The 24540-nt window shown below is 38.0% G+C and overlaps 1 protein-coding gene across 3 annotated transcripts in view; it reads right to left on the reverse strand.

Annotated features, from left to right (window-relative positions):
* The window catches only part of Pi3K59F (phosphatidylinositol 3-kinase 59F), a 184771-nt gene that overhangs the window by 26599 nt on the left and 133632 nt on the right, over window positions 1–24540 (reverse strand). For all 3 annotated transcript variants that reach the window (XM_067137214.2, XM_067137213.2, XM_067137212.2), the window contains 2 exons: window positions 19042–19256; window positions 8909–9058 (listed from right to left, as the gene is read on the reverse strand). In XM_067137214.2, the coding sequence (XP_066993315.2) occupies window positions 8909–9058; window positions 19042–19256 (365 nt within the window). The remainder of the gene's footprint in view (window positions 1–8908; window positions 9059–19041; window positions 19257–24540) is intronic.

Here is a 24540-nt window from a genome sequence, read left to right on the forward strand (position 1 = left end):
AGGTTGTATTTAAGTGGTGCTAAAAAGAGAAAATTACAAGCCTGCCAAGATGAAGTTAGAACAGTAATTAAGATAGATACTGTTTCAGCAGCAAGAAATGTGGGATAAAATTTGTTGTAAAAAAATGAAATAGGAAAACAGAGTATGGCAATGTAAAAGTTGAAAGTAGATGTGATATCATATGTAAAAAACAGAACGGGGGAAGATTTTGTTATTACAAGGTATTAGAATCATTCTGCATTGACAGTTTTCCCTTTACAAAGGAAACTGAATATGTCCTATTCAAGACACACACATCTCCATCATTAGATGGAGTAATAATAGTCAAACATTTCAACTTGCTTGAGCCATCTTCAGTGAAGAAAGGTTAAAGTTATTTACATAACTGATGCTAAAAAAATGTGTTAAAACATAATTAAGGAAAGAACGAAAAACAAAAGAGACATGACGGAATTAAAACAATTCAATATATACACAATTCCATCATTAAATGGAGGAATAATAAACTTGTTTGAGACATCTTCAGTGAAAAAGGTTTAAGTTATTTACATAATTGATGCTGAAAAAAATATTAAAACCTAATGAAAAAAGGAATGAAAACAAATGAGACATGTCGGAAACAAACAATAAGTGATTATGGCAAGGTTGTTGGAACTCGTAGTCAAAAACTTGCAGTGTGTTTTAATTTTTTTAAAACAGGACCAAGTCACTGTGTTAAAAATTCAAAGGGACAGTCTGTCTCCATTGAGTCACCATCACAAATAGTTAAGAGTGGAGCGAAAAAACATGAGAAACTAAGTCTGAGAGGCAACACATGCCAGGTAACATGTATGTGACACATAGTGGAAAACCACCAATGAAGTTCAAATTGTTTGAATAGTTGCACTCTCGAAGGGCTTGACCTTCTCAATTTTAGTGGTCCCGTTCTCAAAGATTGTGTCCAATGTTGGCTAGGTGGGTTTGCCTTATTTTTAAATAGTCAGGAGAGCAGTGAAAAATTGAGAGGCTACGTTAAAGATAATAGATGACAGGTAAAATGTATGTGACCCGTAGTGGAAACTGCCAATGAAGTTCAAATCTGTAATGGAAAAAATGAGGTTATATGAGAAACATGGCTAATAAGTAAAAAATAAGTGAAGAAAACTTTTAAACTTACTTATTAAGTAGTTGTCTTCTTGAAACGGCTTGACTTTCTAAAATTTTACAATTCTGTTTTTAACGATCGTGCCTATTGTTGGCTCAGCTGTGTTTGCGAGGATGGGAGGAGTGAAAGGGGAAGGGAAGGGGGGTGCAGGGCTGGTAGGGAGAGGGGGAGTGGTGGTGAGTTGGAGAGATGGAAGCAGGGTTTGTTTTTATTATAGAAGTTCTGGCAAATATATGGAATGAATGTTTCAAGTAGAATGTTCTTTTCTTTTCGTTGTTAATGATTTCATTTAAATTATGAGAGGGGTTCATAAACCAATCTATATCAATGTGGATGCTCTCAAGAACGTTGAGCAAGGTGCCTTTTTGCTCATAATGCAAGATCTTGAGATCTTTATCTATTGATGTGTATACATGACTGGATTCTTATGAAGCTCACTCATAGCTGAAAAACTATTATATTTGAGAGCGTTGCAATGTTTGGCGTATCTTATGACAAAATTGTGGCCTGTTTGACCGAAATAGCTGGAATTACAGGATTTGCATTCTAATTTGTAAACTCCGGAGTTCAAATATCCATTATTATTATTATTATTATTATTATTATTATTATTATTATTATTATTATTTAGGATGCCGCTTCTTCCTATCAGAATCAGAGCCACTTCTTAAACCACGATATTACAGTACTTTTTGATAGCCAAGGAGCCTTTTGATAATGATTGTAAAATTTAAGTAAGCATTATTCATATGACTTTTTAAAATGATAAATATCTGCTGCTCTCTAATGTAACACATCACTGCTATCAAGCATCTCTAGGGAAAGGACCCTGAGGTTTGCATGTCATGCTATTTATAATTTTTAGCTAGTCTCTTCATTCAGCTTACCTTGGAGTGATCCTCTGTCAGTCTAAATGGTGCATTTTGTTGATTCTCTTGAAATTGAGATTAACTATCAGTTTCTATTGTTGGTGGTAAATCTGTGTCCATTGCTTTCAAATTCTATTTCTCTGGAATTTCCTCCTAATTAATTTTCACAACTGATATTGTGTCCTCTTCGAACTTGTAAATTGCCAAAATCTTCCCCTTCACAAAGGAAATTTAATGTGTCCTCCTATTCAATATATACATATCTCCATCATTAGATGGAGTAATAATAGTCAAACATGTTTCAACTCGTTTAAGCCATCTTCAGAGAAAAAAAGTTAAAGTCACCTATACATTCACAAAGTAAATCGTACTACTGACCCGGATGCGTGCTCTAAGTTTCGAAGGTGGATTTTACAATCTGTGCACAACAAAATTGTGGATCCCACACTTCCTTTTATAAGAGATGGAGCTTGGTTTCATCTGAGGGATTATACGAGTGGTCAGAAGATTCTGTATTGGGGCAGTGAAAATCCTCAGCAGTTCACAAAGTTCCGTTGCACAACGAAAAAGCTGGGGTTTGGTATATGATTAGTGCAAAACAGATAACTGACCCTATATTTTTAAAAAGACAGTGAATTCTGAGCACTATGTGAATAACATTTTGTGACCATTTGCTCAAATGCTCACAGAAGAAGAAAAACAGGACGCATACTTCCAAGAGGACAGTACTACAGCTCACATATCGGCATATTGACTGCAAGCTGTTCATTCCCCTGACTTTTATTTTTGTGACTTATCTTTGTAACCTTAAGCAGAAGGTGTAGAGGAACAACCTCTTCAGGCTTTTGAGGAGGAGATCACAAACATTGTATAGAGTATAACTGAAGATAAACTGCAAAGTGTTTCCCAGAACCTCCTGTGCCATTGCAACTTGTGCCTGGAAAAAGATTTGTGATCACTTACAACATATATTGTGAAAGCAGGTAAGAATAAACTTTCAATATAATAGTTTTCAGTCAGGTAGCAATTGCTGCTGGCTCCGAATATATGTTGCCTCGGCGAGGCTGCCTGTGTTGTCTACCAGGTGGCAGAGGCCAGGCCTGGCGGAGCGCACGTAATGCTAAGTTCTCAATGCCCTGCAGTTTGACTCATTAGTGCTCCTGTACGTTTCCTGGGTTTCCCTAATGTGGTAAGCTTGAAGATACAACTAGCCTGCAAATTGAAAAAAATGTGTTTAAAAATCTCCCTTCCTTACTGCTTATTAAAGAAAGAAAAAAGAAAGAAGAAAACAAAATTCAAGCAATGGAAAGAAAGGACAGATACATGATAAGCAAGTTATCACAAATCATACAATTAAGGTCTCTCTCGAACCTTCTAAGAAGAGGTTTATGATTATAGTAATGTGTGCATCAAAATAAAAGCAAGAAATATACCAAATTAAATTAAAAGAGTGAGGGAAAAGTGTCTGTCTTTCTGAATTCCTCAATGAGCTTGAAAGCTGTCCTAATTTCTGTTCATTTAGTTTGACTCAGTCACCTATACAATTTCCAACTAAACTTGAAGACATAGCCAGCCTGCAAACTGAAAATATGCTTTAAAATATCCCTCCCTGACTGCTTAGTGAAGAAAGAAAGAAGGAAACAACATTCAAGCAAAAGAGAGGAAGAAATGTTTCCTGGGTTTCCCTAATGTGGTAAGCTTGAAGATACAACTAGCCTGCAAACTGAAAAATGTGTTTAATAATCTCCCTCCCTTACTGCTTATTAAACAAAGAATTGATACAGAAAAAAGTGATGCAATTGTTAAAATGATTATTTTTACATTTTTTTTACATTATTTTTACATTATTTTTACTCCTCAACATAAGTTGCAAGCATATTAAAACACTTGTCATATCGTGAAACCAGCTTCTGAATTCCATCCTCGTAGATATCTGCCGCCTGATGCGTCAGCCACTGCCGTGCAGTCGGTTTTAGGTCATCGTTATGTTGTTGACCTCCTACATGTTTTTTCAAGTGCAGGAACAAGTAGTAGTCACTAGGTCATGATACGGAGAACGATCAAATTGTTATAAATAGGAAAGGACTTCCACCTTATCAATATTTATTGTAATTATTTACTACAATACCGGTTTCCACCGCCTTTTTGGGTCATCTTCAGCTGAACAGTACATTCACGTATAGATCATGAAGCAATGATTGAAATTACTTTGTCTGGGGAATGCCATGTAATAACAAATGTTTGGTTATGTCCAAATGTGGCATGTCAACATGGGAACTGGTATGTATGTCATTATGTGTGACAATGCAATTATATGTCTATTATAATATGCTTTAGATCTTAAAATGAGTTTATAAAACACTATCTCCACTTCAAACTAACCTATAAGTATATGTAACAAAAACAAAATGTAGGAACACTTCATGCACATGAACGTTCGTGTTTTGCACATTATTCAGTTCATCGGTTGACTTCTGTGTTCAAGTGGTGGTGTTTTTTTTTTTCCATAGTTTTGAGCTTGAATAATAGGATTGCTTGTAAAATTATATTATTTGTATAAAAGATTTTGTCTTCCTATATGTACATAGAATAAAACATTTTCCAAATTTAAAAAGAGTACCAGGCGTATAGATAAAATTAGGATAAAATGTGTATATTCAGCTCTGCTCTGTGTTGAATCTTGTTTTATGTTGAACTTGAATGATGATGTCCTGTGACATTTGTAAATTTTGAGTGGCATTAGACGCAAAGTGGTGGCTCCTTTCCCATCTGTAGCTGTGCAGTGATGTTATAATTATTTGTGGAAGATGAGATTGAACTGCGAGTGATATTTTACGTTGGAGGAATGTCTAAGGATTGTGTGTGCTGATTTGAATATGTACTTACTGTTACTGGTGTGGTTGAGAAGCGTTTGATGTGTGAGCTCGCTGTGTACTGCTTCGTGTTCGTCTTGGGCTCAAACCAACTACTGTGAGGGGAAGGGAAGGAGAGGTAGGGAGAGTTGCCGTTGTGGGGATAGGGGTGGAGTTAGGTATGTCGTTTGATGTTTCTCTGTCGCATGTCATGTTTTGTTTACTGATTATCTTAAGGTAACCGTTTTTTAGAGTGGGGTGACTGTATTGAAGATGATAGTTTTTTTCTGTAATTTCATTTATGTTGAAATTTGGATTGGTATACTGATCTAGAGAAATGTAAAATTCTGTTATTTTGAGCAGGGGGCCCTTGGGGTTTATGTTCAGAATTTGCATATCGTTCTCGATGTTTGTGAAACTGTGTTTATAGTCTTCGATATGTTGGCCTATTGAGGAAAAATGATTGTTTCATAGCGTTTGTGTGTTCATTATAGCGGGTTAGAAAGTTCCTACTGGTGCGTCCGACGTAGCTTGTCTCATAGTTACTGCATTTAATGCAGTATACCCCCGAGTGGTTGTATTTATTATTACTGTTGATTGTCCTGATGTGTATGATATTGGTACTGTTGTGTGTAGTTTTAAATGCTATTCTTAAGTTGTGTTTTTTAAAAACATTGGGGTATATGTGTACATTATTGAAAGTAAATAGTGCATAATCTTTCTTGGGTTTATCTATTTTTGTTAATTTAGTTTTGAGTTGGGATTTTATTTTGTGAATAATTTTATTAACCATTTCTTTCTTGTATCCATTGTTTTTAGCTGTGTCATGAATTAGTTGTAATTCTTTGTTTAAATCTTCTTTTGTTAACAGTATATTAAATGCTCTGTGTATCATGCTGTAGTATGCTGCTCTTTTGTGTGTGTTGGGGTGAACGGAGTCTATTTTAATTGTGTTTGAGGTGTGCATGGGTTTTCTAAATATTTTGTAAGATAGGTGGTCTTCATGTCTGGTTATCGTTATGTCCAAATAGTTCAAGGTGCGATTGTTTTTGGTTTCTCTGGTAAATTTTATGTGGAGGTCTATTGTGTTGAGTCTGTCTAGTATATAGGTTTCATTTGTTCATTTGTGAACCTGTTATCGATGATGACGAAAATGTCATCAACAAATCTACACACAAAAAAAAAAATCATTTTACTAATTAATGTGTGCTCTAAATGGTCTATGTAAATTTCAGCGAGTATACCAGAGGTGGGAGATCCCATCGGTAAATAATTTTACAAGCAATCCTATTATTCAAGCTCCAAAGCAGCAACCAAGTGTACAACTATGAAAAAAGACCGATGAACTGAATAATATGCAAGACACGAACGTTCGTGTGAATGAAGTGTTCCTACATATATTGTTTTTGTTACATATACTGTACTTGTAAGTTAGTTTTAAGTGGAGATAGTGCTTTATAAACTAATTTTAAGATCTTTCTTTCTTTCAAATTATTCATCAGTATGACCAATCCTGTAACAATCATATACCCAGTTCATTTTGTTTCCTACCACCCTGTATAATTACTATCTAGTGATTCTATTATTTTATACTTTTCCATGTTTCTTGGAGGATATTTTGTCTGAATTATTCCTATTTGTATCAAAGAAAGGAATGGCTGAACACATGTTTGCTTGTTTACCCCAGAAAGTTTTGTGATGATTGTCGTTAGGAGGTGCAGAATCTTCCCTTGTTAGTCTTACATTTTAAATATGAACTTCCTGTTTCCTGTTGCTCTATTAACCATTTCCTTAAAATATTAAACTTTAAAATAATTACCTACATAAAAGTTGTATGAATTTGGTGGATTGCATGATGAAAATTATAAGTTTGTCATTCCTAATTGTTGCTGAAAAACAAACATACTATATAGAGTGGTCAGGAACAATTGAGTGAATTGAGTATATGAGCATCAAAGGGTTTGTAATACTGATAAATAATTTGAAAAAGTCATTTGATTTCTAGTCCCATTGTCATTTTATCAGCTGCTGAAGTGAGCCAATCAGACTGTTTCACAGGCAAATTCAAATGAGATTTGCATGACAGTGTTGCTAAAATGGCTTAAAATGGCTTGAGTGCCTTGCTGAGAAATCAGCATCAAAGACAAACCAACCACGGATTTTAGCCCGTCACCGTAGCGTACTTGGTAAGGCGCTATCCTCTCAGATCAAAGGTCCGTGTTCAAAGTTCAAATCCCTCCCACCAAGCCCATGGGCTGTGAGGTTAGGGTTGTGCGACAATGAGCTTGCATTCAAGAGATAGTGGGTTTAAATCCCACCGTCAGCAGCCTTGAAGATGGTTTTCTGTAGTTCCCCATTTTTATGCCAGGCAAATGCTGGGGCTGTACCTTAATTAAGGCCACGGCCACGGCCACTATCTTCTTAATCCTAGCCCTTTTTCATTCTTCAGTCGCCGAAAACTTTTGACGAGTTAGTGTGCTGTAAAAGAAAGGAATGTGCATACCGTCTGACTCCTTGGCTGACTGGTCAGTGCTGAGGCCTTCAAATCAGAGGGTTCCGGGTTCGATTCCCATCCAGGTCGGGAATTTCAATCACGTCTGATTAATTCTTCTGGCTCGGGGACTGGGTATTTGTTTGTCCTAACACCTTCGTCTTCATATTCAGAGAAAACACTACACTACCAACCATCACAGAAACATGAAATAGTGATTACATCCCTCCATATAGGGTTGCGTCAGGAAGGGCATTCAGCCGTAAAAAGGGCCAAATCTTCATGTGTGACGCAGTTCGCATCCGTGACCCCACAGATGTGGGAAAAGCGTATAATAATAATAATAATAATAATAATAATAATAACAACAATAATAATAACAACAATAATAATAACAACAATAATAATAACAACAATAATAATAATAATAATACAGTAGAACTTCGCTTAACTGAAACCTGGCTTAACCGAAATGCTCTGGCAAAATTGTATTTTCACGCTTTGTTTTTAACCCTCTCGTTCTTAGCCGTCGATATTAGCAATTCTCTTGCTATATGTGCTGAGAGCTACTAGGCAAACCTTATTTTTAAATCATGACTTATACCAGAATGCATGTGTAGCATAAAACAAAATTTCTTACCATCTAGTTCGTACCATGATATTTTCTTGAACAAGCAGGAATTATTATTACTGCATTATTATTATTATTATTATTAATATTATTATTATTATTATTATTATTATTATTCGTCATGAAAGTTCTGTAGGCTGTGGTTAACGTTGCTTCGGTTGCGGGAATTTCATCTTGTTTATTGCTCGGACTATACTGCAGCTTCTGTTAGGAAACCAGGGAAGTCCAGCGATCCTTCTCCATTCAAATTTTTCTTTCACCCAAGGTCGTTCTACTGCCCTTGCGGTTTTATACTGGAGTTCCAATGCTTTTCTTATCCCATTGCAAAATAAATTGTTTCATTATTTCAGATTGCTTTGCGCATTGTTGAACAAAGCAATGAATCTACACCAGCTGATGTATTGTTGATTAAACGGTGGCGCGACATAGCTGCACGACAGCGCTGCACCAAGAAAATTCAGAACAAAGTCACTGATTTTATACAATGAGTGACATTATGTAAACAGTATGCAGCTTTGTGTAACAGTTTATGCATTTTTATTTCAACATTTAACTTCCGAAAATATTTACCATATGTCATCCGAAAAAAACTTGTCAACCTAAGTGGCTCCACCCCCTTTATTTTGGATAAACGGGGTTCTACTGTAATAATAATAATAATAATAATAATAATAATAATAATAATGTGCATAACCCTATAACAAAGCTTTGTAGCTAGGTAAATATGCCGTTCATCTCCTACAAAATGTCTTTTTAAATCAAGTTTTTTCTTCCCAACAGAGCAATTTATTTATATTTATAGCAATTTATTTTAATTTGCAGTGTGGATTTGTCATTAAAACCAACTTCAAAAGATATTCAAATTATCGTGACTTGCTTTTCAGAATATTTTCTTCTAGCACAGATTTTCAAATTACTTACCACAACTCTTGACGTAAGTATCCATCACTTCTGATGCTATGCCATATGGTCCGGTTTCAGATGGATGATGTTTGCGGAAGAAATTTTGAATGCTGCCTTCAGTGGCCAATACCTCAGCAACAGGGGTCGACTCTATGAACTGCACAAAACCTGAAACCATAATACAATAGGTCGTTATATCAGTGTTGTTGGGGTACAGAAAAACAGCTAATAACAGTGTAACAAAATAAATTTATGGCCAATATCACAATACAGGGATAAAATAACTGACATCACATTTATTAGAGTTTTAATCAAATGAAATACAATACACATTATTTCTTCCTGAAGCACCATGTTTACTCAGGTATTTATCTCCTTTACATAACTTCCTCACCTCTTACCTTTGAGGTATATGTAAAATAACCAACATCCTCATGTCATTTCTTTACATCTAGGCTGCGAAGGTGTATTTGATAAAACTAAGATTCCTTGTAAACCATAGTTACACATCACATGTGAGTTTCAATTTGTTCTACTCTCATAGGTCAAAGTAATAATGAAAACACCACTTCCTACTTCTTGTGAGCCATACCCATTACTTTAACAGCAAGATCTTGCTGTCCCCTACTATCAACTCCACACCTCCTAGATGTTTCTCGCACTGCAACTTGTGACAGCTCTCCTCAACTGCCTACGTCACAAACTTCTGGATCCTTTTTGACATAGTGATCTCCTTCCTCACTGTGCACTGGATCCCTCACATACTGTCTATGTCACCTCTCTCTCTCTCTCTTTCTCTCCAGTCCACGTACCCTTCACAGGGTCAGGTGGCATGTCGTGTGCAGCTGCAGAGCTTTTACCACGCTCTTCTATCCTGCGCTAGATGTGTCGCCTGATGTAGAGACCTCCCAACCAACTCCATCTGGTAAATCCACCTTGCTGGAGCTCTTCCTAGGGTCCTTATTCCTTGCAATTCACCCTCCAAGATCAGCTTTTCCATATCTTCAGTTCTCCTTGATATGGGGTCAAAGTACTGCAAATACGCTAATCTTCTCCACAAGCCTGTCCTTGATCTAGAGCTCTTCTACGACAGAAGCATTCATCCAGTGCTCAGTCCAGAATACTCTTCGAACTCTGCAGTATGCCCACATTTCCAGTGCTTCAATCTTCATCCTGTCAGCTATATGAATTGTCCAGGTTTGATGATGACGACGACGACGACACGACACTTGTTGTTTAAAGGGGCCTAACATCTAGGTCATCGGCCCCTAATTGTATGAAATGGGACGAAATGTTATGACAATTTAAAAATCCATAATCCTCCACTGACCAGAATTGAAGACGCGAGGACGAAGAATGAATGGATGGATATGAAGTTAAAACAATCAGTGGATCCGACCCGCAAAGCCTAACATTCCCATAAACTAGCATTAAACAGTAGTATTACTGACCACAGGACTGCTTCTAAAGAACAATACTGAATCGATGATTCTTGTAGTCGAAAAAGGTAAAAAATCCAGGTCATCGGCCCCTCATAATGGTACTTATCACTAGGAAAGTAGAACCATGCTATTTGTCATGTTGTGGTACTAATCAAAAGTAGCGTAGACTCACGGTATTCCATATATTATGGTACTACTCACAGGTAATGAAATTCGCACATGTAACACAGACCTATGGTGTTTCGCACACTGCAGTGCTATTTACAAACAATGCAAACCCATGGCATTCCTCACATAAGTGGACCAACCACAGGGACTCGCACTATCCCATGGTGTTCCTCACATAGTGGGTACGAATCACAGGAACTGTAAAATGCATCCTGAGCCACACACTGCTGCTACTAATCACAAACCTATTTTGTACCTAACATAGTGGTACTACGCGCAAGTAAAAGCGACCCATGGTGTTCCCTGCGTGATGGTACTAATTACAAGTAGTCTCATGGTTCTAATTTGATCATCCCTTGGTCGCCCCTTTTAGTCACCTCTTATGACAGGCAGGGGATACCGTGGGTGTATTCTTTGTCAGCGTCCTCCACCCACAGGCGGTTGTGTGTTTGGTCCGCGAGAGGTATTTTATTTCCCTCAAGTCCGCCGGCAAGCCGGTTAGGAGCCCCCTATCCACCACCTGGGATGCGCCACATGGAAGTATCACCTCTCCCCCTGCTACACCAGCATAGTAAGTTCGTGGTGTCCAGGTTTCAGCTGCATATGTGACGATGGGGAAAACCAGAGTATTTACCAGCCTGAGTTTGGTGGTGTTAGTGATGTCTTCCCAGATCTTTGTCATCTTCACAGTCACACTGCGTGCCATTGCAAGGCGTCTCCTGATCTCATCCGAGCAGCCCCCATTGTTCATTATTAGGGCACTGAGACAAAAGTAAGGAAATCCCTCCGATTTCTGTGCAGACTAAAAGCCGAAAAATCAATACATTTTCGGTTTCAGTGAGGAGTAGACATTGGTCTCTTACTCATCATCATGATCATCATCTTTCCTGGTCATATGTGTGTCCACAATGGACACTCCCAAGTATCACTCAGGGTCGGCTCTTCTGATCCTTAGAGAGTACTCCCTGCGGTTGGATGTCTCCACCGCTGAAATGCCGTTTCTATTCAAGGCCTTTTCGGCTGTACACCACCATGTTGCTCTCTGACGTGATGATGATTGTTGTTTAAAGGGGCCTAACATCGAGGTCATCGGCCCCTAATGGTACGAAATGAGACGAAATGGAATGACAAATTAAAAGTCTAAAATTCTCCACTGACCAGAATCCAAAGCGTGAGAACGAAGAATGAATGGATGGACACGAATTTTAAACAATCAGTGGATGCGACCTGCAATGCTTTACATTCACACAAACTGACGTAAAAGAATAGGATTACTGACCAAGAGACTGCTGCTATAGCATAACACTGAAACGATGATGCTTGCAGTCTAAAAGGGGTCCAAAATCCAACTTATCAGCCCCTGATCGCTAGGAAAGTAGAACCGTGGTATTTGTCCTGTTGAGGTACTAATCAAAAGTGCAGAGACTTGCCGTATTCCACACATTATAGTGCTATTCAGAGGTTATGAAATTCAACATATAATACAGACCTATGTTTTTCTCACTTTGCGGCGCCATTTAATGGCAACACAAACCTATGGTGTTCATCACATAAGAGTACTAACCACAGGGACCTTCCACTATGCCATGGTGCTCCTCATATAGTGGGTACTAATCACAGGCAAGGCAGAACCATGGTAGCCATCATCCCATGGTCCTGCTCATATGGTGGTACTAATCACAGGTACTGCAAAAGAAGACCGCACGGTGCTCCTGTGTGCTACTAATCACAAACCTATTTCGTACCTAATATAGTGGTACTACGCGCAAGTAAAAGCGACCCATGATGTTCTCTGCATGGTGGTACTAACCACAAGTAGTTTCATGGTTCCAAGACAATCATCCCTTGGTCGCCCCTTAAGACAGGCAGGGAATACCGTGGGTGTATTCTTCGTTGGCATCCCCCACCCACAGGGGTTGTGTGTTTGGTCCGCGAGAGGTATTTTATTTCCCTCAAGTCCGCCGGCAAGCCGGTTAGGACCCCCCATCCGCCACCTGGGACGCGCTACGTGGGAGTATCACCTCTCCCCCTACTACGCCAGTGTAGCAGGTTCGTGGCTCTCGGACGTCCACGTCCTCTCCTTGGTTCCTCGACTGCATCATCACCATCATAATTATCCAACTCCAGTTTCCCAGGTGTGGTGTACAAGCACTTGCCATCTCTTCCTATTGGCATACATCTTCTGTTCCAGGACATCTTCCTATTTAAGACTCCTCTCCTCCACATCTGATTTCACCGTCTATCCAACATTTCCTTGGCCTTCCCCTTGATAGTTTTCCTTGGACAGTAACGTCGAAGTATTTTCCGGCAGGTCTCTCACTCTTCATTCTCATAATGTGCCCATACCACTGAAGTCTACGCTTCTTTATTGCATTGATAATAGAGACCTCAGTGGCAGCTACGTTCCTGTTTACTTCATTCACGAGCAGGTCAGGAGCAATCCTGCTACCATATGTGACAGTAGATGATACTTACCTGCAACTGTCTGGCCAAGGGTCAGGCAGCCAATACCAAACCTACCCTCCCACGTGTAGTGGTGAATAGCTTCATGTTTGGAGAATCTATTCGTAACTCCTAATCCCATATTTGCACAAAAGTCCAGTAAATACTTCCCCTTCGTATTAGCTTCCATATCTCCCCACATGTACCCATCACCTTCTCATATCTTTCAGTTTTATTTCTACCACTCAGTGCTTCATAAAACTTGTCAATTTTGTCCTCATCGGCACCCTCACATTTCTCCAGCTGCTAAATTTACCCACATTTTGCTTATTTACATGCTCAACAGAACTATGTTGTATGCAATAGTATTCCTGATGAACAGTCTACCCCATATTCTGCCCTTCCCTTTTTACACCCATTAAGAACACTTCATAATCTCCTCTCTCTTCCTCATTAGCTCTCTCATTAATGCCCAACACATCCAGACACATACTCTTTGCTGACTGAGCCAGTTCTACTTTCTTCTGTAAGCCCCATTAAAATTGATATTTTTCCACTGAATAATTTACCAAGTTGTTTCCAAGGACTCCCTTACTCGTCAAATGAAAGTCGAACTCTGTTACTCCCATACATCCGAAGGTTGCTTAAAATATTCTGAGGTTGGTGAATTCTATGAAGCAGGATAGTAACCTCTTTACACATATAATAACAATTACACAGTTTTAACCTTGAAAGCACTGAGTTGGCTAGTGGTTTGAGTCAAGTAGCTGCGAGCTTGCATTAGGCACATAGTAAGTTCAAATCTCACCATGGGTAGCCCTGAAGATGTTCTCTCATTTTTTCTCACAAGGCAAATGCTGGGGCTGTACCTAAATTAAAGTCGACTGTCACCTTCTCAATCCCAGCCTTTCCTATCGTATTGCCAAGAACCTTCTATGAGTTAGAGAAATGTTAAACTACTAGCAATATCAAAAAAATATATTTTAAAATGTTTAAAGCTGTTGTTTCCAAGGTAAAAATAGATGTGCACACAACGGGAAGATAATCTGGTACCGAATGAAAATTAATATGTTACTGGCCAAAAGAAAATATTGTATGCTGCAATAACTACTGTATAAGTAGAGGTGTTAGAAAGTGTGTTTATTTTTTGAAAGATTTGTTGATTTAAAATTCAAAAGGTGGTGTTTTATGTTTATTATTTTCTTGAAAAATGTTCAAATTTGGAAAACAATCAGGTTTGTACAATAAGTGCATTTTAAAACATAAAAGATTAATCAAATAAAGTAAAAAGCAGAATAGCAGGTAAACTAATAAATGTGCCCATGGAAGAATGAGAACACTTATAAGGAACTCTCATCCATGGATGAAAGCTGATTTAATGAAGGTCTGTTTTTTGTAGTGCCAAGTCTGATCTGGGGCCTTACAACAAAGAAAGCCATGGTGGATCTGGATCATTTTTGTGGTCAAATCAGTTAAATGAAAGTTGCAAGAACAAAACATCTTACTGCAATTCCTGGTAGACTGGCCTCATTGAATGTATCTACAAACAAGTTACTCAATAACAATCTCCTGTACTTTGGCTCCTGTACCTTGTAATCTAACGTCTGGCAGAAATATTAAAAAAGCCATCAGTTGATTTTTTGTATACATGAATTCTCCTAGCGCAAGCTTTAACCACAGAAGGAAATTTCAAGAGAACTGGTGTTAGCAGTGCCTTAGACATTTCAGAAGACCATCAAACATAATATTTCCCACTAACAACTTTTACAGCTTTGGGGACTCTGTGGTGTTGCAATTTTGTCCTGCAGAGTTCTTTTATGTGCCAGTAAATCTATTAACATGGGGCTGACATATTTGAACACCTTCGAATACCACCAGACTGAGACAGGATCAAACTCTCAAACTTGGGCTCAGGAGGCCAGCACTCAACTGTCTGAGGCACTCAGCCAATACATACTGATTTTCTTCCTCTCTGAAATGACCTTCTATGAAATTTTTGAAAATAAGTGGAGAAAATATGCGATTACCTACATTAATCCATCATGTGAGTCTGCTAGTAACTACAAGTATATTTCCTAAGTACATATGTGTAACAAATTAAGATCCAGAACTTGCATTCTCCCATGTAATTACCACATAAATAGTGTCTGAAGTTTTGTTCAAACTGGAACCAATGATTCACTGTAGTCATTATCACAATCACTTTCTGCATCTTCCTCACATTCAATATGTTCATATTTTATGCCACTATCTGCATACTTTCCATTTTATTGATGCTTAGCAGAAGTAGTGATTGCAACAGATTTGGTTTCTGAATCTAGCCTTTCTTTCCCTACACATTCTGCATAGCATTTTTCAGCAGTCACTTGAGTCACTTTCCTCTATCGTAAACCAATCCTATAGACAATATCTTTTATAGGGTCACAGTTTCCACTAATTGTCACTTGAAATTCGGAAATGACCATAGCAATGAGTAATCCACTCTGATAATACTTTGAAGACTAATAATAATATTTACTTTATGGTTTTTGGAGACGCTGAGGTGCCGAAATTTTGTCCTGCAGGAGTTCTTTTACGTGCCAATAAATCTACCGACATGAGGCTGACATATATGAGCACCTTCAAATACTACTGGACTGTGCCAGGATCAAACCTGCCAAGTTGGAGTGAGAAGGCCAGCGCCTCAACCGTCTGAGCACTCAGCCCGGCATTTTGAAGACTAAAGTTATACCTTGGTCTAGCAGCTTTTGTGTTCTACAAATGAATACCTGCCAGCAAAAATGATGTTACCCTCACATTTTTAGAATGCTGGGTTTCCGTGCATAAACGATGTATGCGGTCAGAGTGAGGCATGTAGGAAGTTATGTTGGCAAACATGTACGTTAAGCGCACTTTTCTTTTGTTTAAATTTTGACGCGGGTGCAGAAACGTATCAATGGAGGAGGAAAGTTGTGTGTCGCTAAGTCAGAGTGTGTGCAACGATATAAATAGGGGATGAAAACACAAAGTTAAATATAGTAAATGGAAGAGGAATGAAAAGAAATATAAGCAGAAGTCGGGGCATCCACATCTGGCCCACAATAACAAAGCAGTGCCTGGGAAAATCCTTGCTGAACAGGTGGGTGCAAATATGTTGCAGGCCAACATAAGAAAGTCAACGTGTTTAATGGGAGATTCATATGTCTTATATTTTAATGCGTAATCAGAGTTTTTATTCTCGACTGTATTATATACGTATATAATGTTATATATATTCTGTATATGCATATAAATATGTCTTGCTCTCTTTACAGACTGCTCATTGTATTCATTAAACAGGCATTACCTGTATCTGCGGAAAAGAAAGCTAATCTGCTAGACATGTGTCGAAACATTCGTGAAAAATATTGGGTTTTTTATGAGAACCTAAAGACAAAGTGAAGTGACAATGGAATGTTTATTCATCATTGCAAAACATTCTTGCAACAATATTGCTGGTGTTCAGTGAATTCTGTTAAAGAATGGGAAGCTCTAACAATGGGTACTGCAAATTAGAAGCGTGGTTTATGTTTCATTATTTTTATACAGAATAAAAACAATAAATAATATTAAAAGCTATAAATATTTTCAATAGTATAAACGTTGTAACCTGCAAAAATGTGCTACTTCCGTTACAGTTACAACCTTTTTGTACGGATGTCCAACGATCATCTCTCATATCTTGATTTTAAAGTCTCACATTGTCAAAATTACTATGCATTAATAACTAGTGAACTCATTTAAGCATTCACAAACAATTCACTTGTTTATTTGTTTTTCTTCTCTCCTGAAAAATATGCATTTTGTGGTTTACATCGATTTTGCCGGTAGGTATTCAAATAGTATACCGCTATAATCTTTTGGTCCTTCAATTTACAGACTTCAATAGAAGGGTGGGTGGGAATGTAAATACTGGCTTATGAAAGACACTCATTTTGAAACCTCCTGGTACAAATGCCACGTTATCCAAACAACTATTGCAGAGATTTCATTTCCACAACACAGTTCGAAGTATACATAATGCATACATGACTCGAAATGGTGTCTGATTGTGAATAAGCAATGCTGGTAATCAGTGTGCATGTGCGGAAATATGGCTGCACGGGAGTATTATTTGACCACATTGCCACAGGACAACAAGTCATGGGTGTCTCACGTGACACCTGACACCAAGCAGCAATCGATAGAGTGACGAAACCTGACATCTCTGATGAAAGTGAAGTTCAGTCATTTTCAATCCACAAGATTATGCTCCCGATTCCTATAGCACAAAGAAATAGAAACTCATTATGCCACCGCATCACATATTCAAATGACATGTCTTCTTTATCAAACGAGTGCTTTGCCAAATATTTTGGCATGGCTATGACAAGCACCTCTACAGCAGTGTGCTAACAGTCGAGGAGTGGAAATGCTAAAGGATCTAAGTGCCATTTTTTAACTTTCGGGTTTATTCACTGCTAACCAATCTATGTCTTCGCACCAGTGCTGTGCTAAGGGATTTATATGCCTCAGTTGTTCGTTGGAGTTGCTACAGTCCCTAACAGAATGCGCTAGTCCTATGTTCAGACAGGCCTGTTGTGCTAGTGGATCTATGCGCCACAGCCGTCTGCCGCTAGCTGAGCAGTAGTCAGTAGTCAAGGCTATGCCATAACCTTTATCTTGTGCTATTGTTTTGCTTAATGAAGCTTTTGCTTCTTATTGAAAATGATGGACGAGAATGATAATACGTAGTATGAACGCCAGTGCCTTTAGTGGTGATGGACATGTTGAGAAATTTACATTCAGAACAAAACGGCAAAAAGCAAGATTAAGTGGAAAGTCTTACCTCACAGAGAAGAAGCAGAACAGGTGGGAAATTGCTGCAAAAGAACCGGCACCTTTACAGGTTAGTTCTGTTGTTTTTTACAGTAGAAGTAAACTTATAATACACAATATTTCTCTCAATAAGCCTACATTATTATCTAGGTAGTAATATAAAATTGCCGAAAACCAGTTTTAACTGTATCCTGTTCTACCGCAATACGTAGGTCTACTTCTACCTATGTATTAAGCCTACATTCCTTGCCTATAACTTGCTTACAGTGCTCATGTATTAATTCTAGCAGGTTTATGAATATATTTTGTTTTGTGTTTAGGTATTCTGCAAGTGTAAGTACAGTTGCAGAGAGATTTTCAATATGAAAATGCAGCTCTTCCAAGAATACCACCAACTTGACCTGAGCCAACAAGGCAATTACCTGATGGGGCTTTGAGAAAAAGGCTTCTGAGTGCATTGATACAAAAAAACTTGTTACCACTCAGGTTTCTCTGCTGAAAATAAGCAGATAACAGCCTGCTATTGTGTCCTGCAGAACAACCTTTCCTGATTTGTGTGACTGAGACAATTTTCGTGTACAAGGCAAAGAAAGACATTGCAGCTGTGGAATTGGAAAAACTTCCAGCTACAATTTTGTTGGCACCAGACAAGCAAAAAGATATTTCCACCATTATTGATTACATCGATGAAAAGAACAAGGACTTTTTCCAACAGCTGTTAGCTCAATAAAGTCAATGCTGTCTTGTGGCACTTAGATCTATTAGCTGTGTCAAAACTGTTTGTACTTAGATCTTTCTGCTCAGAAAGCCACACAACTATTTTATTTTTGAAGATAATTAAAAAATATCTTTGTCAACATGTTTATAATCACGTAAAGATTTAATTTGTGTTTAATTACAAATAAATATTCACTTTTCACAAAGATGTGCAGTTTTTATTTGCTTCCTGAAAAAATTCACTTTTGGCACTTCGATCCTTCAGCATTTCCACTCTTCAGTTTTGAAATGGCAAATGCAAAATCTTCAGTTGCAAATGAACTTACTAAATATCAAAGACTTAAAAACTTAAATGGATAAGACGCCATGGAGTTTTATTACTATTTCAGAAATGTGAGAAAAACAAAGTTCCATTTGTTGGAAGATTTCTCTTTTAATTTTCAATTCATATTTTGTATATATAAATATCTATGTATTTTATGTTCAAAGCCATTGAGAAACCAATGGCCTATTCTAGCTATTAAGCTGCTCCACACAGTTTCTTACCATGCCTGGTGCTAGTGGCAAGCACTCTGTAAGGTGTTAACTTGAGGTCCAGGTTCTCTCTCCTCAGTAGTTTGTCCATGAGCGTGATCATCTGAAGGATGAGCTGGTCTTGTCTAAGGTCATCACCATGTTTGAAAATGGCCACATACTCAGTGTCGTTTGTCGTCAAGAAGGTGAGACGAGATGGCATTAGGGCTGATTTGAACAGAGTGGCTCTACAATAAAACAAAAAATTCAAGAGTCAATTTAATTTCTGTGATACAAGGTAGACTAACAGACCAACACCATGAAGCCATGAAAACAGCATGACATGACCTACTGATATACTTCTTGCTTGGCTTCACATTTATATAACATATATAAAAATTATCAAGCAACTTTTGATTTTGGTATAAATTGAAATCAGGATTATGGGTATGCATACAATAATTCCTTTATAACTTCCTATTATTCCTTTTCCTTGCCCAGAAATTCCTTATGTTGTGAAAGGGAACAAACATGTACACAAATCTATTTTAATATGTTATTGGTTGTACTTCTCATTAAATACTTTTACAATTTTTGTACCAGAATTTTGTCCCACAGGAGTTCTTTAACATGCCAGTAATCTACCGACATGAGGCTGACATATATGAGCACCTTCATATACCACCAGACTGAGCAAGGATCGAACCCACCAACTTGAGCTCAGAAGGCCAGCACTCTACCACCCGAGCTAGTCAGCCTGACAATCTAAATTAAACACAGAAAGCTGGGAATTAGGAATATACATGAAGGATAAATACAATGACAGGTCAGAGGAGGAAGAGGGAGCAACTGAAAGGAGAGGTCAGAAAAACTATGAAAAAGTAAAGGACAATGACAAAGTCTGCATCTTCATATTACTGTCTTTTATAGATGTGCATTCCAATTTCTTCCAATTTTTACAGAAAACCTGTGGAATGAATGCAGAAACTAATTTGTGATGATGTCCAGCCCCACAGTGTGGGAGGCAACGCATCAGCCTGTCACCCGGCGGCCCCCGGTTCAATTCCCGGCTGGGTCAGGGGTTTTTTAATTGTAAATGATTAATATCCCTGGCCTGGGGACTGGGTGTTTGTCTTATCCTTAACGTTCCTTTCCTCACATTCAACATTCTACACTTCCTCCATTCCAATCACATGCAGGTTCAAATCACATGGTGAAAGTAAGGGCAAAATATCTCTATAGGTAGACGCTCCAAAGAAATAGCATTAGATGACAACCACCATCATCATCAGCATCATAAGATAACCAAGATGGCTAATTTTTAACATCAAAGCATTACTACACATATTCAGCTAGTTGTATGATGAAGTCAATGGTAAGTTAAGGGCTAAAAGAGATCATACATTACAAGAGTTACCAGTATTTACAGTAGAGTGCTCCAACAGCAACAATAAGCTGTGTGCCAAAAGTTGGGTTGTCAAGTAATGTTCTGTTGGTTGGTGGAAGAATGATTTAGTACAGATATCTATGTGAATAAATGATTTTTAAAAAAAAGGTAACGTACCACTAGGCCTTGCATATTGTACCTGGACAGGATAGGCTTCGTGTCATAATTTGAGGGATCCTAGGCATATCGTAATGTTAGGCTGGCATACAATTTCTGTGACTGCAAGTTGCTTGCTATGGCACAATTTCACTTCCCACAAAGAATACACAAGCTCCATAGAGATTAAAGTAGTCTATGCTTCAACAATAGTGTAGTGGAAAATTTCTTATGTTAAAAGCATTTGTAATTAAGGAGCTTAGCCGAGCTGAGATCACGGGAAGATGCCGGTCCACTAATTGCCAAATGGAAGGGGATACAATGATTTCCTCCCTGCTCAACTCGTCATGTACATTAGAAATACTAGGAAGTAGGGTGAATGGTCATTTGTGCCTCTGGGCTTGTCATTGCCAAGGTTGGTTATGCCTTGTAAGAGGGAAGATTCAAATACCCGTCCTCTCCGTGAACTAATCAGAAAATTCTGTTGTGCCCTCAGAAAGATGCAGTAGTGCCATCTTCGATTCTACGGCAGCATGCCATAACTAACTTTACTAATAATAATAATAATAATAATAATAATAATAATAATAATAATAATAAAATCAATTACACTGATTAAAGAATAACAATCATGGGAATATTTGAAGGTTAACACAATAAGAAGCTGCAATAACTTTAATAATTTAACATATCAATTTCCGAGAATCAAGCCTATGTCCTGACTGGTCAGATACACACAACGTCAATACTGAAGCCACAAAGCCCGTGAAGGCAGGAGGACCCAAATTAAAACATAACTTTTGATCCCCAATCGATTCTGGATCAAACTGTCATGAAGATTAAGACAACAATTCAGTTGAGTGGAGCCAGTTTAAAGTTCCAGCTTGGTCTACAAATGTCAAAAATTACGGGAAAACCATCGTGTCTCTTTCTGACATAACCTCATATAAATTCAGAAGTACCGTGGAAAAACTGTAAAACATGGCTCTTCGCTCAACAAGACACACACTTCTGAACAGTCAGTCATGGGGTGAACCCTTGCCCGTCCGTGGACCGCGATTTTACACTTGGCCCAAGTGACACACTTCTGAACATTCAGTCATGGGGCAAACCCTTGCCTGTCACTGAACTATAATTCGCGCTGTGCCTGGGTACTCTGTTATAATATAATTTGGAGCAACAGTGAGCACTTCAATTCGAATAGTGTAGTATCATTTCATCTATGGAGTGATTTCAATAAGTGTAATTTACTGGTATATGCCAGGTGCACTAATAATATAGACAATGTGCATAGGCTGCATTATTACCATAGAGAGTGAATAAACACCGAGACACATTTCCAGCATTCCCTTGGAGGAGAGACTGTCATGGTCCCAGCAATCACAGTCTTTCCATACCATTTAGATGGTGATCAATATCTGTGGAGGAATACCTGGTCAGCAGAACAGACACTAGCCAGCGAAGACACTGACATTCTGGGAGTGCAGAGTTTGATTTTGTGGAGTGTGAATTGCACCATGTCACGATAATTTGGCGTATATTATCACTGGTTCCTAGTTCGGGAAGGAACGAGATTGCCTAGTGATGCATAGGTGATATTAGACATCAGAAAGTCACAATATCTTTAAAAGTTTATATATTGGTTAAGTTAGTGTGTGTGTGTGTGTGTTTTTTGAAAGTGAGCCTTGGATTAATACATCTCTCTGTTATGGATACCAGCACCATGATTGGCTCGACCAGTGGTTTTCAACCTTTTAGAACCCATGGCTCCCCTGACCAACAACATTCTTTCCACGGCTCCCCTGTAGGATACTAAGTAAAAACTATCAAAAACTATCAATATTTTGAAATTTACTGTAAGAATCTGTATTTTAAATATATATATATATACTGACCAACGTACTGTACAAGGAAAACAATCCTACACACAAAGTGCAATATACAGTAAAAGGAGACAGCTAATATCTTTAGAATATTTTTAAAATTAAAATTAAAAACAAAAATGAAGGGAAATGATATTAAAAAATATATTATGAATAAAGTAAATTTTCAGTCTGACTCTTTGGATGAATTATCAGTGTTGAGGCCTTTGGTTCAGAGGGTCCCAGGTTCCACTACAGGCTGGGTAGGAGATTTTAATCACATGTGATTAATTCTTCAGGCTTGGGAACTGGGTGTTTGTGTTTGTCCCAACACTTTCCTCTTCATATTCAGACAATGCACTACCAACCACCACAGAAACATGCAATAGTGATTACATCCCTCCATATAGGGTTGGCGTCAGAAGGGCATCCGGCCGTAAAACAGGGCCAAATCCACATGTGCTATACAGTATGCATCCGCGACCTCACGTGTAGGAAAAGATCTAGATGGATCAGGGCTTCAGTCCCTCGTCCGTTTAGCACGCGGAAGACCACAACGAGTACTCCAAATATGATTTTGTACACTGGCTACAGGAGGAATAAATTTATTAATAATGGTCGCTTGATTGGAGCACATGGGCCGCTTCCCAGTTCCATGACTTAGCTGTAAGTAAGACAGAAGGACATATTAAATTGTAAATAATGGGTTGAAACAATTGATCATTTGTTCTTGTATATAATTTAATTTGTGTTTTGTAATTTGTTTACTTCTTGTGTTTGGGGGTATCATGTCCCCGCACCTGAAGAATCAGGATTCGACTCACCTGTGTGCTGATTGTATATTTGGATGACCACTTTGTTCGGGGTTATATTTATTTTTCTTATTGTTAGAGATAAGGCATGCTGTTATGTTCAGCCCAGAAGTACGAAACTGCTAGTGAATTTAAATATGTGTTGGGCGTGTGGAAGGTTGTTTCTATTAATAATAAATATAACTGAGATGCTGAGATTTTGCCAGTGGCTGTCAATAGCATCAACTGTCGGGACTTAAATGAGAAATTTAAATTTAAACACTGCTGAGGAGTGGATTTTAAGTGATTAAATGTTAGAACGATTAGGCATCACTAAGGCTATGCTCAAACTTCTGAGCCGGGATCCTAATTGTGTGTGAATTAAAATTTACGATACAAAAATGTGTCATGACATTGTCACCAGTGCAACCGAGCTCTAAATGTGATTTAAAATTAATTTTTTAAAATTGTGGATTAAGACTATGGGATAATAATCACTCATTCAGGATTATTAAAATTTGTGGGAGTATAAAGTCACACCTTAAGATCAATCATGGAGATTAACCTCAGAGAAACAAGTGTTACAGGGTCAACTGAATAAAATGCCGTTTCATAATATGTAGATCATACTGGTACCGTCCAGGAATTAGAATCGGTCCTGAACTCTATGAAGGATAACTGAGAAAATGGAATATGAGGAAAGAACGATTTGCACATCACAAAGAGTTATAAAGAAGCGAAGACGAGAGAAATAAAGAAGGTACGAGAGTAATAAAGAGGTTACAAGAGAAATAAGGAATCTATGAGAAAACAGAATATATGAGCAGCCAGGTGACTGGAAATATGGAATTAACAGCCTGTGGGATGTACACGAATGATGAAAATTATGGAGTGTCCATTGATTACACTCCATTACAGTACGAACAATAAGGATGGGCTGCACTATGGTTATTTAAAGTGCTACGGCCCGAGAGATCAGAGAGGTTAAATGTATGTTGAGCGATAATATGGTGGAATGTTAATCATTACAGATTAAATGGAGTTAAATGGGTCAATAAAAATAATAATAATTAGTAAATGATTGTAAATTAATAATTACAAGAAAATGGTGGTATCAAAGGATAGTGAGAGATAATTGTGATAAAAATAGTATGAGACACAATAAATAATAATAATAATTATTGGGATTGTCATATGTCAGGATTGTATGAGGTTTCAGAGACACCTTCCAAGACTTTTCTGTGTGGAATTGACAGTGTAAATAATAAGGCTCATTCAGACGAGCTGATAATGGCATGGTTGTACATATGGATGGTTAGGCTAGGGTTCTTCCGCC

Source organism: Anabrus simplex, chromosome 1 (genome assembly GCF_040414725.1).
Source record: "Anabrus simplex isolate iqAnaSimp1 chromosome 1, ASM4041472v1, whole genome shotgun sequence".
Classification (NCBI taxonomy): Eukaryota; Metazoa; Arthropoda; class Insecta; order Orthoptera; family Tettigoniidae; genus Anabrus; species Anabrus simplex.